This window comes from Miniopterus schreibersii, assembly GCF_964146895.1.
Source record: "Miniopterus schreibersii genome assembly, chromosome: 17".
Lineage (NCBI taxonomy): Eukaryota > Metazoa > Chordata > Mammalia > Chiroptera > Miniopteridae > Miniopterus > Miniopterus schreibersii.
The window spans coordinates 9,358,490-9,373,303 of record NC_138117.1 but is presented as its reverse complement, the minus strand read 5'-3'; the positions used below and the strand labels follow the sequence as shown (position 1 = coordinate 9,373,303).

At 38.8% G+C, this 14,814-nt stretch overlaps 1 protein-coding gene across 7 annotated transcripts in view; it reads left to right on the top strand.

Annotated features, from left to right (window-relative positions):
* Positions 1-14,814, top strand: part of ANGPT1 (angiopoietin 1) — a 222,952-nt gene that overhangs the window by 148,533 nt on the left and 59,605 nt on the right. For 5 of the 7 annotated variants that reach the window (XR_013997448.1, XM_081116873.1, XM_081116875.1 and 2 more), the window contains one exon: positions 4,667-4,896. Coding sequence is in view for 6 of the 7 variants with exons in the window: in XM_081116873.1 (XP_080972999.1) it covers positions 4,667-4,896 (230 nt within the window). In the remaining variant the exon portion in view is untranslated. Of the gene's footprint in view, positions 1-4,666; positions 4,900-14,814 lie in introns of all 7 variants that reach the window. The other 2 variants (XM_081116876.1, XM_081116871.1) reach the window with 1 other exon arrangement.

The window sequence follows — 14,814 nt, the reverse complement described above, 5'->3', positions numbered from 1 at the left end:
TAGGTTCAGACAGATAAAGTGAGCAGATTTCTATATTTTCACATCTCCCTCCTTGTCTGAGAGCTGTATTTACACACACAGAGCTTAGGGAGCTGTCACCGCTGCGAATTCACTAGCTGCTATGTTGAGAACTCTATTGTGGGAAACAATGGGAAAGGGGGAGCTTTTTCTGTGAAAGCTTCAAGATGTGTTCAATGATTTGAAATATTTCCAATAAGATATGTTGGAGGAGGCAGGCTGTGGAAATGAGGAGGGAAAGTTAACCAAAAACTTTAAGGCTTTGTATACACTCAATCAGAACCTTTTGCTGAGGTCCAAGGCCGAGATCGTTTTGTTTATTTTATCCTTCATTAAAGTGTACCTCTGCCTCAAACTAGAAGCAGAGTGCCAAAATTCTATATATGTCTCCTATATGCCTCTTCTCAGAGTGTTTCCAGAAAGATGGGAAACAGGAAGTCCTGAGAATCCTGTGAGAAACTGTCTCTGGATTTCTAGCTCAATTTGATTATTAAGGTTGTAAGTGCACAATTTCTTAAAATGTTGTCCTGTGGCACACTGATTTGAAAAGGTGCATCTTAATAAAAACTGTATTTAATCTAGGCTTCTCAGAAACTCCTTCCTAACCTATAAGAATACGGGACGCACCCTAGAAAACAGTGCGCTGGAGTTTAGAATCAGCATCAGGTCTGGGATTACGCGTATAAACCAAAACGAAACTTTTTGCTAAAGGCCATCATCCTGGAAAATATGCCTACTCTGCTTATCTAATTTTAGGGCACTGGAGCTGTAATGTCCTTCAGATCGACCTTTACATATAGAGGTGTTTATGCCTATGTGAGGTGGCCTCTCCCAACTGACCTGAACAGGGAAAATGTAAGGGAACCAATAAAAGGCTTCAGGACAAAATGGGATATGACTGATACATTGAGTAAGAAAATTAAATTTAATGGTAGAGCTATTAAGGCAGAGTGGTGTTTAAGAAAATATCAGTTGAGATTAAAAAGGAAACCTGACTGGCTAAGACATTTGTTTCTTAGACATGTGAAAGACAGAAAGGTTGAAATACTGTGAAAGACAAACTCCCAGAATAACCAAATGGAGAACAGCAAGTACTAAGGAGATGCTAAGGTGATGCCTTGATTCCTCATAAAGTGGAAATGGGTGGAAATGGGTAGAGATCATATTATTCTAAGACAAAGAGAGGAGACTTGAATGCTAGTTTTCACAGCGCTGGGATGTTGTGGGTAGATTTCTTGTTTGATGAGTTAGAAGACAGGGCATTTTATTTTGGTTCTGACACAATATGTGTACAGCTTTGGACAAGATGTGTAGATTCTTACCAATAAACTGGGACTTGTAATATCTGCTCAGTCTATATCACGATATTGCTTTAAGGATCAAAATAGAGAAGCGTTTTAAAATGCTACACAACTATAATGGTATATTACAACAGTGTAATTAATAAGTAGACAGAGCATATGCATTTCTCTGGCAAGGAAGTCTGGGATTCAGACCAGTTTGGAAACAGTGAAGGGGAAGGGCTGACTCCCAAGCAGATGATAACCAATGGATGAGACGCATTAAAGAAAAGAGAATAGTTTTTTGGGAGCCACATGTGAAGACAGAGGGAGGGATGAGTAGTATCAAAGAAAATGGAAGGGTCAAGAAGGGATGAGTCTTGCCTGAAGAACCCTAAAAGGTTATCATTAATACGAAGCTTATACCTAATAAATAAGGTTAGTAGAGAATAACTAGAGTACAAAAATTACTAAAGGAATTCCAAGTGAAGAGGCGAGATGAGAAAATGATGGGAAGAGATACATAACTGGTAAGACCTGCCAAATGGAAAACAGTGTGATAGGTTTCCAATTTGCTTGTAGTTTCCATGCATATTATTTTTTATGCATATATTTCAATCCAGATTCTGTGCAATGTCTATGATGCAGAGCAGGCTTCTTGCTTGGATGAGCAGCCCCCTTCTTTACATGGATATCTGTTTTAAGATGACAGCTCCATTGATGTTTTTTGATACCTGGTAGTTATGGTGCATTAAAGGCTGTATAGTGAATTATGGAAATTAATGTTCCTTCCAAAAGGCCAAGTGTATATTCCTTTTACTTAGGAAATGTGGGCGTTTTCTTCCACAAATCAGTATCCAGAATTGTTTTCTTTGGCACCAGGACTTCTTTGATGAACTTTCTACTCATAGCTCTTTCCAAACTATCCTGGAAAACAAAACAAAACACACAAAACTCCTGTCTTGACATCTCAGATCGTGGCCATCTCCGTATGTCTTCTTGATGAACAAGGAATGCACCCAAAGTAGAAAGTGGAAAACATTGGTGCAAATATTTTTTAGAGTATTATGTCTGAAATTGAAGCTTCTTATAGCCACTGTTGTTTTATTTGAGGTTTTCTCTCTAAAAATAAATCCTTAGAATAGGAATAATAGTGTCATTTTACACTTTACATAGTGCTGAGAGCACTATTGGAACTCAGTAATAAATACAAGTTATGACTATAGCATGTTATTTTCCAAACCAGAATGTTACCTACTGAGTAGGAAGACCAAAGGCCAATGCTCATCTTGTTTCAGGAACAAAATAGTAATTTAGAATTTTTATGTAGCATTGTATGACTATAGCATCCAAATTTTGATGTTTACAGTATTGTCATTTGAACAGTTAATTCTGAGCCTTCTTGGTAGTATACTATAACTTTTTAATTTAAAAGACAATTTTCATGTAAGTCAATTGACTCTATATTGTGGACACCTTGTATCTTGTCATTGCCCTAGGAGAAATGAAAATAATTTAAAAAATAAACTGAGAATGAATTATGGTTAATTATCAGCTCTGAAGGCAAAATATAAATGGGCACAAAGAAAACCTCTTCTGACATCCACAGAAGTACATTGATCACTTAACCGATAGAAAGGTTTTTGTTTTGTTTTTTAACCAACAAGTTCTCCAGCAGCAGGCTATTGACGCAGAAGAAAATACAAGGCTGAATCACACCTACTCCTTAGAGATTCTGTCTTTCATCTTACTCTGACTTCCGTGCCTAAATTTTTCATTTCCAAAAAAAACATTTTTAAAGATTTTAATGATCATCACATTCTTCCCAGATCACTATATTGAATTTGTTTAAGGATCATACAGGGCCGAGCTCCTTTCACTGTTGGTGTCCTGTAGAAGGAAGCAACTCAAAATAGAGGCTTGGCTTGGCTTATCTTGCACAGGTCACGGAGCTGCCCTTACCAGGGCCCAATGTGGAATTTTCATCTGTGAATCTGGGCATGGTACCAAAGGTGTTGTAAATTAATGGGGTCTTACACTCAGAAGCATCCAGGTGTTTTCCAGGCTTGGTTCAACAGGCAACTTTCCTGCCATATCCTGGGTCTCATTTTCTTCGAGGACAGATTAGTTGGCAGAGATCTGGAATGCCTGTGAGCAGTTCTCTTCACACTTAATCTGCGTGAAAGATAATCACATATTCCAGCTCATCTCCCAGTACACAGAGTTGGAAAATTCGGCTCTTCAAACATGCTCTATTTTATTAAGTATTAAATTTAAAACACTCCCTTGTGTCCCTTTTATGAAAACATATAGAAATGATTCAGTGCTCTATTTCTCCAAGGTAAATTAAGTGCCCGGTCTGGTATGTTACATTTGAATAGCACCTTGTAAACTAACAACTGGTGGAACCTTCTGAAAACAGAACTGAGAAAACTGAGTAAGCTTTCCTCTAAGGAATACAGTACATTATACACTCTATAAAACGTAAATGCTTTTTATTTCCAGTCAGTTGCTAGGATCCAGGAGTGCTTCTGCATTCACTGTCATTTTTCACGTGCAATCTGCAAGGGGAGTGTGCTTTGAGGAGCCCTGAGAGAAGGTTCTCGGTTGAAGACTGCATCGCCCTGAGCAAAACCATCTCAAGTCCTTTTGTAAGACCATGCCATCACCCTGGGGTCTTCCTTTTTGGAACCATTTATGCAGTGATTTTGGAATTTGTGGTGCTTTTAGGCCTCCTTGTGAAGCTTAGGTTGAAAGATAAAGTAAACTGATAGCGGAGCAGGCATCAAAAATCCCAAGAAATCTAATTCATTGTGATTTGACAGTTTATGCTCGGGTTGTGGGGTTTCTGCATCAACACACTATTCCCTGACCCCCCAGAACTATTGTGAAACATAATCACTGTTAATGTTTTCAGAATCCCAGATGAATGAAGCAAAGAAAATAAAAAATAGTTTCTATATTTTGTTCATACTTCTTTCTGAACTTTTTCTACTTCTTATTAGACCTGTTGCCTTAATGATAGTTAAACTACAACCTGTCCAGACTGTAATTGTTTGGGTCCAAGTCAGTTATCCTGGATATAAGATACACTCCAGAATAGAACTTATATTTAGGAAACGAAAATCACTCTGACAACAATGGGTCTAATAATTCTTGATTTGACATGTGATCTGTCACTTCTATTTCATATATACATATGTATGTGTATACACACACACACACGTATATTCTGAATCTCTCACAAAATATTTCTATGTTGAAGTATCTAACTAAAATTCTAACTTTAAGTAAACTCAGGAACCAGTGGAATCACAATTCTTGTATGGCATTTTTAAAAACTAAATCTTGTCTTCATTTCCTTGTAGCTTATTAGAACATAAAATCTTAGAGTTGGAGGGAAAACACAAGGAAGAGTTGGACACCTTGAAGGAAGAGAAAGAGACTCTCCAAAGCTTGGTTACTCGTCAGACATACATAATCCAGGAACTGGGGAAGCAGCTGAACAGAGCTACCACCAACAACAGTGTCCTTCAGAAGCAGCAGCTGGAGCTGACGGATACAGTGCATAACCTCGTGAACCTTTTCACTAAAGAAGGTGGTAAGAATTTTTTTCTCACTTTGAAGTAGTGAATATTTTATTTAATATGGAGCAAGTAAATATTTGCTATAACTTTCTATGTTGCATTAATTGTTGTGTAAAAGCAGCAAAATAATTTTTTTAATAGCATCTTATGAAGTTTGCACTTGACAGTTTTCTCATATTTTTAACTTCAGAGCATTTTTTCATAAGCTTAAATTTGTGAATTTGCAATATCTTTCTAAAAGAACCTTCCAGTTCTTTATTTTTTTCTTCGTCTTTTTAGCTTTAGATAACATTTATGATACTGCCATAGACAAATATTTTGGTGTTGTGGTGTTAGGGACTTAATTATATAGGACAGAAATTAGCCAGCATTAAAGATTAGTTCACAATGATGGGAGAGTTTCAGGAGGGCTCCCATTTTAAACCTAATATTAATTGTTTCTTTTATGGGTGGGGGAGAGGGAAGAGTTGCCTGCAAAGAAAATGAGATATAGAAGTTCCCAAAAACTATTATGAGGGGGAAATAAATATTGTTATTAAAAGTCTTTATTAAGACTTTATAAAGTCTACATCACTAATGCTTACTTCTGTGTGGAAAAGACCTAACCAGGGCATCTAAGCATATTTATTCTGGGGTGTCTTGAAACAGTGAAAATACAAAATTTTAATATCATTAGAATATCTGAAGCTATTTGACCAGTGGGAATATTGCAGGCCTTTGTTTCCTGAGAACACATTTATCCATCTGCCCATCCATCCACCCAACAGTTATTGAATCGGTGTCTCTGTGTGCTTATCTGCTTCAAGCAGTACCTCTCCTGAGCCTCAGGAGAGCTCTTCAAAATTTGGAGCTTAAGGTCATCTGTCCTTTGCTTGCTAACCAGCCTGTCTCTCGGTGAAGATGGAATGGTAAATGGTGATGAGTGAAAGGGACCACTTGTATCTGAAAGTTATGATTGTCCTTAAGCTGTGGCTTATGTGATCATCCATGTAGTGGTTCAGTGTGCGTATGCACTAGACATAAAGTGGAGGCTCCTCCAATTTAATAGTGGACTTTAGCTCAATTCTGTACTTTCATGTATAGATATGAATATAGAGGATAACTCCATATTAAGTGATCTTGTTTTAAAGACTTTTCACATTTCTCTATTATACTCCATTACCTTGAGTTATGTACCCTTTAGATAGTCAAAACAAACCCTTAATATTCTCTGTAAAGAATATTTTTTAAACAGTGAGTTCCCAGAGCTCCATTTGGGTGTGCTCAGAAATGAGACTGGGAAGGAAAAAACCTGCTAATGAGCCCGAGCCTGCCAAAACCTTGAGTTAGAGTCCACTGGAAGGAAGCATGGTAGGATTTTGCCAGAGAATTTTAATAGAGCTCATGAGTATTTAGAAATTAAGTATTAATATGAGACATATCTATTCTCATATTGAACTGAATACATTTGGGGAAAGATTGAAAACATATTTCTCTTATCATCCTGAGACTTAAAGCACATGGAGTTAAGTAGTTCTGTTTTTTTCATGATGTTAGAAATATCAAGCCCTGGCGATTCTCACAGAGCTCATATGTCTGCCTACTTATCATAATTTTACTTCTCCTCCGAGTATTTGTCTCATAAATGTGACTTTAAACTTTTAGAAGCTGGGGGATGACTTCAAAATTAAAATTCCTGGCTAGGTTTGGCGTTTGGATGCAAATCAGGCAACCAAACATCTGTTCAATTCAAGAAACATTTATTGAACAATTATGATGGCACTCCTGATAGATGCTACCCATAACGCCCACTCAGGGTGTGAGAGGAGGAACTGTGTCTATTCTATGACATAACATGTTAAAAAAATAATAATAATAGAGACAGAAATTGTCTAAGACTTAAGGCCTCTAAATATTTATTTTCTTTTTCATGATACAGTCCTAAAATAAGTTCTGATTTAGCTGCAGGACTGTGATCTCCCTGTGAGCCTCCTGCCCGACTTCCCAGTTCTCATAGTCACAGGCTTTACTGCTCCTTGTTCATCTTTCTGTCTTTAATCCCACAGTGAAGTATTCTAACTAAGTATTTGGTCATTTAAGGACTCATAAGAGACACAAAAATGGAAAGTGTCTCTCACTAAGGTTTCCACGGAGATTTTAATTCTCTGTATATCTGTGTTTACACTGGCACCATTGTCTTTAGTTATGGTAAATTTAAAATTTTAAATGACTAATAGCATAATACTGGCTAAATATCGGTTACTAAAGTTAACTTTTATTTCACTCTAATTCTAAAACACGTAAGTAAAACCTTTCCCTACCTTTATGAGCCAAAATTCATTTATCAAATGGATTTGTTATTTATCAAAAGATTATATGTAAATATTCTATTTTTAAATTTAAATATATGTTAAGTGTGCCTAAATCATTACACCACAATAAATGCATCAATTTTCCAAAATGTGTATTTTAAAAATTCAAAGAGTAGTCTTTTGAAAGTTTTTCCAAAAACATCATGAACTGTGTTTTAATCCAAAAAGCCAAAAATTTTAATTGACCCTAAGGGTCCTTCAGTTCCAACTTGACTCAGTTATTTATGGAGACAGCTCGAATGTAATACAAGGCAAGGGAAGATGTTTTTGGAGTTTTTTCTGCCCTTGGCAACTAATTTAACCATTATGAAGCTGTTTCATCATTTATAGTCAGGAAAATTGGCCTACTTTACAGTGATAGGGAAAGGATTAAATTAGATAACTGTATATAAAAGCAAAGAGACGTATTAAACTTTAGTTCCTTCCCCTCCAAGGGACAAGATTAAATTAAGCACAAATTTACTAAATGCTATCTATAAGTATACTTTTTTCATGGAAAATGTCTGAATACAATGCTCTAGCATGTCAGACTATTGTCATCCAAGCACCTTCTTTAACCTCAGTTTTCTTATCTCTAAAATGGGATCATAATACACAACTGATGAATTTGTAGTAAGAGTTAAAAGAGGTTTGTATAAACACTGTCTATCCATGAATAGTGTCTATCTGTGGTATAGTTATGTGCTATATAACGATGTTTCAGTCAACAGTGGGCCCCGTATCTGACTGTGGTCATACAAGGTTATAACGGAGCTGAGAAATTCCTGTTCCCTACGTGATGGTGTAGCCATTGCAGCATCATAGCACAGCCCATTACTCATGTTTGTGGTGATGTTGGTGTGAAGAAAACTGCTGTGCTGCTGGTCATATAAAGTATGCCACATACAATTATGTACACTACCTAATACTTGATAATGATAATAAATGACTAGGCTACTGGTTTATGTATTTACTCTACTATACTTTTTATTGTTATTTTAAAGTGCACTCTTTTTACTTATAAAAAAAGGTTTGCTATAAAACAGTATGTCATGTTACACCGGAAGCAGCCTCATACATCTCTTGTTTATGGATTCTCTTAATTGCATCATTTGCTTTTGTGCCTGATATAATCTTACGTTGTTTTGCTCATCACAACCTCTAAGCATACAAAATCCACTGCCAGTGTTGCCAGTAAGAGGCCACATTGAGTGACTGACATGAAATGAAATTGCTAGTGAATAAAGACACGGAGAACTGGTGACAGTTAATGCTCACCAGTCAGGCACATCTGATTCCACCGTAGCTACGATCTTGAAGATCGTAGAATAAAATGAAACTACCAAAGGATCTACTTCATTGAAGGCAACAAGACTAACAAAAATTCAAGAAGGGTCTGTATCAGACATGGAGAAACTTCTAATGACCTGGATTGAACACCAGACACAGAAGCACATCTCTTTAAGCACCATGATGATCACAGCCAAAGCACGAAGTTTGTTGAAAGAAAAGGCTGGACCTGACTATGATATTGAATTTACTGCTAACTCTGGGTAGTTTAAATCGTTCAGGACTCATTATTTGTTAAATAATGTGGAAGTGAGCGGTGAGTCTGTGAGTGCTGATGTGAAGGCAGCTGAGGAATGTTCGGAAACTCCAGATAAGCTGACTGTGGAGGAAAATTACTTGCCAGAGCAAATATTCAATATGGATGAAACTTTCCTACTCTGAAAATGGATGTATAAAAGGACTTTTATTCGTAAGGAGGGCAAGCCAATGCCGGGTTTCAAGGCTTTTAAGGACAGGCTAACAGTCTTGATTGGGAATAGTGTTGCAGGCTACAAATTGACACCCTTTGTGATCAGGCACCGTGAGAGCCCCAGCGCTGCCAAGCTTATCAATAAGCACATATTGCCCTTTTACTACAGGAGGATGAGAAGTTATACATGACCTAGTTCCTCTTCCAAGGTGTCCTCCTAGATTGCTGTGCCAGGGAAATGGAGAAATACTGTTTGTAGAATAACATACTTTTCAAGATTGCACTTATTGCTGATAACGTTTCCAGATATTTTCCTTTTATTGAGGATTGTTACCCCAATATCAAAGTGGTTTTTATCCCTCTACACACCACCTCTTTGATCCAACCAATGGATCAAGGAGTTAAAGCAGCTTGTAAGAACCTTTGCCCAGGCTATTGATGCAACTGAGGAAGACCCTGAGAAGACACTGATGCAGTTGTGGAAGGATTTATGACTGCATCAGGGACCTTGCTCGGGCTCGGGGTGATGTCACCAAAGAGCGTATGAATGGCATCTGAAAAAGACACTCAAAACATTCATCCATGACTTCAAAGGATTTGCCATGGATGAAGAGGTGGTGAAAATCAACAAGGCTGTGGCTGAGATGGCAAACGCTTTGTCCTGGGTGTGTGTGAGGGTGGCATCAAGGATCTCCTAGAGGCGGTTCCAGAGGAGGTGGCTGATTAGGAGTTGTAGGAACTGGAACAGAAATGCAGTAGCTGAGGGAGAGGAAGAGGGGAGGAAAACTGCAGGAGAAGAAATAGAAGAAAACTCACAGCGAAAGGTTTAGCAGAAGCCTTTGCAGACCTCAACATGCTCCTTAAAAAGTTTGAAAAAATGGACCCAACACTGAAATATTTTTATTAATAGAGAGGAATGTTCATGGTACATTATCTGTTTACAAACAAATCTATGATGAAAAAACGAAACAGATCAAGCAAAACTCCATAGACGTCTTTCTAAAGAGTGTCACCTCCTCAAGAAGAGCCTCAGGCAGGTCCTTCAGGAGGTGTTCCAGAGGAAGGCATTGTCGTCACAGTAGATGACAGCTCCATGCATGTTACTAACCCCTGAAGACCTTCCAGTGAGATGAGATGTGGAGCTGGAAGACACTGAGGGCTATTGATGATCCTGACCATGTGTAGACCACAGTGTGCTTGTGTCTTAGTTTTCAACAAAAAAAAAGTTTAGAAGTAAAAAGAAGAAAAAACTTTAAAAATAGAAAAAAGCTTATAGAGTAAGAGTATAAAGAAAGAAAATATTTTTGTTCAGCTGTACAATGTGTTTGTGTTTCCAGCTAAGTGTTACTACAAAAAGAGTTGAAAAGTTAAGAAAAATTTAAAAGTTTATAAAGTAAAAAAGTTACAGTAAGCTAAGGTTAATTTATTATTGAAGATCGAAAAGTATTTTTTTAAAAATTTAGGGTAGCCTAAGTGTACAGTGTTTATAAAGTCTGCAGTGGTATATAGTAGTGTCCGAGGCCTTCACATTCACCCACCACTCGCTGACTCACCCAGAACCACTCCCCGTCATGCAAGCTCCATTCGCGGGAAGTCCCCTGCACAGGGACCATTCTAAAGCTTTTATACCATATTGTTACCGTACCTTTTCCATGCTTAGATATGTTTACATACGTGAATACTTACCACTGTGTTCTGGTTGCTACAGGATTCAGTACAGTAACATGCTGTACAGGTTTGTAGCCCAGGGGCGATAGGCCAGACCACAGAGCCTCGGTGTGCAGCAGGCTCTACCACGTAGGCTTGTGTCAGTGCCGCTCTGATGTTCACACAGTGACAAGATCTCCTAGAGGACGCATTTCACAGGATGCATCCCTGACGTTAAGTGATGTATGACTGTAAATGCTCAGAAAACTAGTTGTTTTTATTTTCATGCTCGCTGAAGTGCTCATAACTCATTACCGTTATGTGATAAAAGCTTGCCTAGGAGGCGTTGGCTGGAAGTTTATTCTTCCCCCGAACATGGGTTTGGTCCAGGAACTATAAATCTATCCTTGCACGTAGACTTAAGCTAAGTACAGTTCATGTGCACTTTCTCTGAGATAATTCACCGATCCTTCATCTTGTTTCAAACAGACAATCGCCGTGTCTTAGGCAAACAGTCATTTCGAACTGAATCACATCCGCTTTGCAAGACTTCGGGCAACACATTTATTTCTGTCTAACCTTTGACTGCCAACATTTGGTCACATTTATTCTTAGGAACATTATCCACTAAAGAAATATTGCCTATTGCCCTCGGTGTTACCATAGCGTCAGAGCTGAGCTGATTGCTTCATGCTTTTGGCAGTTCACAGTTAATGTGGGAACTCAACAGTCCCCGTTGATAATGGCATGGAAACGAGGCTTGGACGTCTTCGCAGAGGGTGACTATCGATCACCACTCGTCTATCTCCAAAGGTGATTAAAACATCATCACATAACGCGCACACAAGGCAAACATCATAGTACGTGATCACGAATTTAATGACTAGTGAAGCATAAAAAAGGAAGAAACATTTTAAGAAAGAAAATGGTATGTCGGCCCCACCATAAAATTATGTGGGCTGATTATCTTACTGTCGAAATCAGCTTGGAGGATACTCCTGCTGTACAAGATATGATTCATACATTTATCCATCCATTCGTCATCCATTTTTATTTAACAGATATTTGCTGAGTTCCTATAATGTGCCAGATACTGTTCAGAACACTGGGAAGGGAGAAAGGATGTAATTCAGGCTTTGGTTTCAAGGAAACTAGAGTTTGGTTGGGGGGAAAGACAGGTAAACAAACGGTTATGTTCTGTGACTGTTTAGAGGTGAGGCCAGGGTGCCAGGGCCCTAGCAAATCACAGGAGGAACATTAAAACCATGGCAGAGACAGAGGGTGAGGGCACAGTCCAGCATCTCGGTCTTCTTACAGATTTTGTTAAGTTGTGTGTTAATTTAGTTTGTCCTCACAGCATGAGGAGACGACTATGGTTAGTCCAGTCTTATAAACTTCACAGGGAACTTGAGTAGTTTGCGTGAGGTGACAGGGCTGGAAAAGGTTGATCGAGTATTAAAACATCGGCAGGGTGGCTTTTATGGGGAGATAATGACTGAGTCTTCAAAATGAAGAAAACAGTATACGCAGAGCTCAGGCAACACAGATATTTGCCAGAAGCTACAGGAGCAGGGTGGGTGTTGGGGAGGTAGGTGTAGCCTAAATCTCAGAACCAAAGGCAGGACGGCAGTGAAAGGTGAAGTTAAAGAGGTGCCCCGAGGGGGATGGGGAAGCTGAGTTTCCCCCTTGAAGCAATAAGGAGTCATCGTCATTGACATTTGGATTGTAAAAAAATTCCCTTCACAGTGTAGGAAGAACATATCAGAAAGTAGACTAGCAGGGTGTTTTTGTCATTGTCAAAATATTAACAAAAGCATTTAGAGAGTAGAAGCCAATCTTCTGAGCCCTTTGCATATGTTAACTTGTGGATTCTAATAACAACTCTGTAAGCTAGGTGCTGTTATCAACCTCGTGTGACAGATAAGGAACCTAAGCACAGAGAGGTAAATAATTTATAAATACTATGCTGGCAAGCTGAGGGTTGAACGAGTCTGCACATATCCACTGTACTGTGATGGGGAGGAAAGGTAGAACTGATGGTGGTTTTCATCAGACTCTGAGGGCTCTCCTGGGAGATAGTGAGGCCAGGAGTAAATAGGGGCACATGGAAGGACAGGTGCAGGGGGAATTTGTGAACCAAGCACCAATACGGAATAATGACTTATTAGAAGTAGAGTTAAACATAGCTTCCAAGTTTTAGGTTTGAGTAGGGATGTTGGTGACATCCTTAAAATCAGCAACATGTGAAAAGAAACAAGTTTAAGGGGAAAAGACAATGAGTTTAGTTTAGGGCACAATGACTGAGGTAACTGTGGGGCAATTGAAATCTGTAAGGTAGAGAAACCGGAATTTGAAATTCAGGAGTGAATTTCTGGATGGCCGTATGTGGATAGGTGTGTCCAGAGGAGACAGGTGGTAAAGCCATGCAGCAAGTGAAGTCCTTGAAGGTGCGTCTGAGCAATGACGCCACCATTTGGGGGGTTATAGATCCATTTCAGAATCTGATAAAAACTAGCCGACCTTTCTTCTCCATCTAGTGCAAGTACCCACACACAGGTTTATGTACAGTTTCAGAGAATTGACATACTAAGATTTATGAACCCATTTAAAAATAATACCAGTAAGGGACAGATAAAAACAGAACCAAAAAGAAAACAGAATCAAGGGGGAAAAACTAGTAGTGAGCAGTGTTACGGCAGGTAGGAAACGCTGTCATGAAGGTCTCTTTTAGTGCAAGTAAACAAAGTCAAGTAAAAAAAAAAACAGTGAGAACTGAATTTTGGAAGCTGGGTGACCTTCTGCAGGGAGCGTTTGGGTGAAGTGTAGGCTCCATTGCGTAGGTTGAAGACTAGAATGAGTAAGGGGAAGAAAAAGCAGGAAATGTCCAGAAACCTGAAATAATTCACCAAATGTGAAAGGACAGATAACAGTTTTGGCTAGAAAGGCACACAAGGTACAGACGACTAAAGGAACTTAAAAATAGCTACTGAGACACGGGCATGTTTACATGCTTCGTCCCCTGTTAGGAAGTTCAGACTTAAAATCACAAGGAGCTTCTCATAAAGTTCATTTTGAAAACTCCTTCCACATCATCTGAGAGACAAGGGACCGAGACTGCAAACGGAGTGATCTGAGTTATTTGGTTAGCGTCTTTCCCGGGGGCGACTGCAGTGTATGGAACGTTTAATGGTTATTTCAGGCCCCCCACCCTCTGAAAGGGGGAAATGAGGCATTCGCTTCCTTCCCAGTGCTGAGGAGACATTTGGCCCGTTCTCAGGATAATTCTCCCATCTGAAAGGAATTTACCTCCTGTGCAGTGCCTATTGATTTTGTGAAGTAAATCAGGCAGTCAATGGGTAAGACAGTTTGAGCTCCTCCTGCAAGTCCCTTGAGTTAAGAACGACTCTAAAAACATCACAGACGATGGGAGGAAATTAAAAGTTTTTGAATGTCACTCCTATAAACATTGATAAAACTAGAAAGTATCATTTTCGTCGACGGAGTGAAATATTTGGTTTCTCGTTGACTCCTTGCAGTGCACAACTTAGCGTTAGGTAGAGGGAGAAAGGAAAATACAGGAAGTCATCTGCTCAACACAACACTGAGCACTTGTTCCCATTTAATGAGGGAAATGCTTTATCTTGACAGAAAATTACACGTCAAACATTTACAATTTCCTTAAAATGAACCACGCTTTCTAGCACTTCCTTTCATGAAACCCAATGGTTTAAGGGGAAAGTGACTGTTTATTTTTGGAAATGGTATATGTCTCCTTTTTCGATGGAGCATGTTATCTGCCTTTCGAAAAGTCATTTCTGTAGGAAAAAAATTGTGTGAATAGTGCATAGCCAAACGAATGATAACAAAATAAAAAATAATACAGTCCTTGACCTCTCCCATGAACTATTTCTAAACCACATCTTTTGGGGGAGATTTGAAATTTTGTGGTTAATTCTCCTTTGGAATTAGAGTTTCAACTTCAGAAACTAGACTGTCTGGAAAGGGATATCTCCTGGTTCCAGCTGGGCCTGGAAGTTACCAGGGTGAAAGGCCACACAGAAGAGTGTTGCCTTGATGTTCCAACATTGCTATGAGTAAACTCCATTCCTCCTTCTCTTATGCTTTCATGGCCTGGTTGCCTAAAGCAAAGAAGCACAAAATATTTTGAGTAGAATTTCAACTAAGTCATCTCC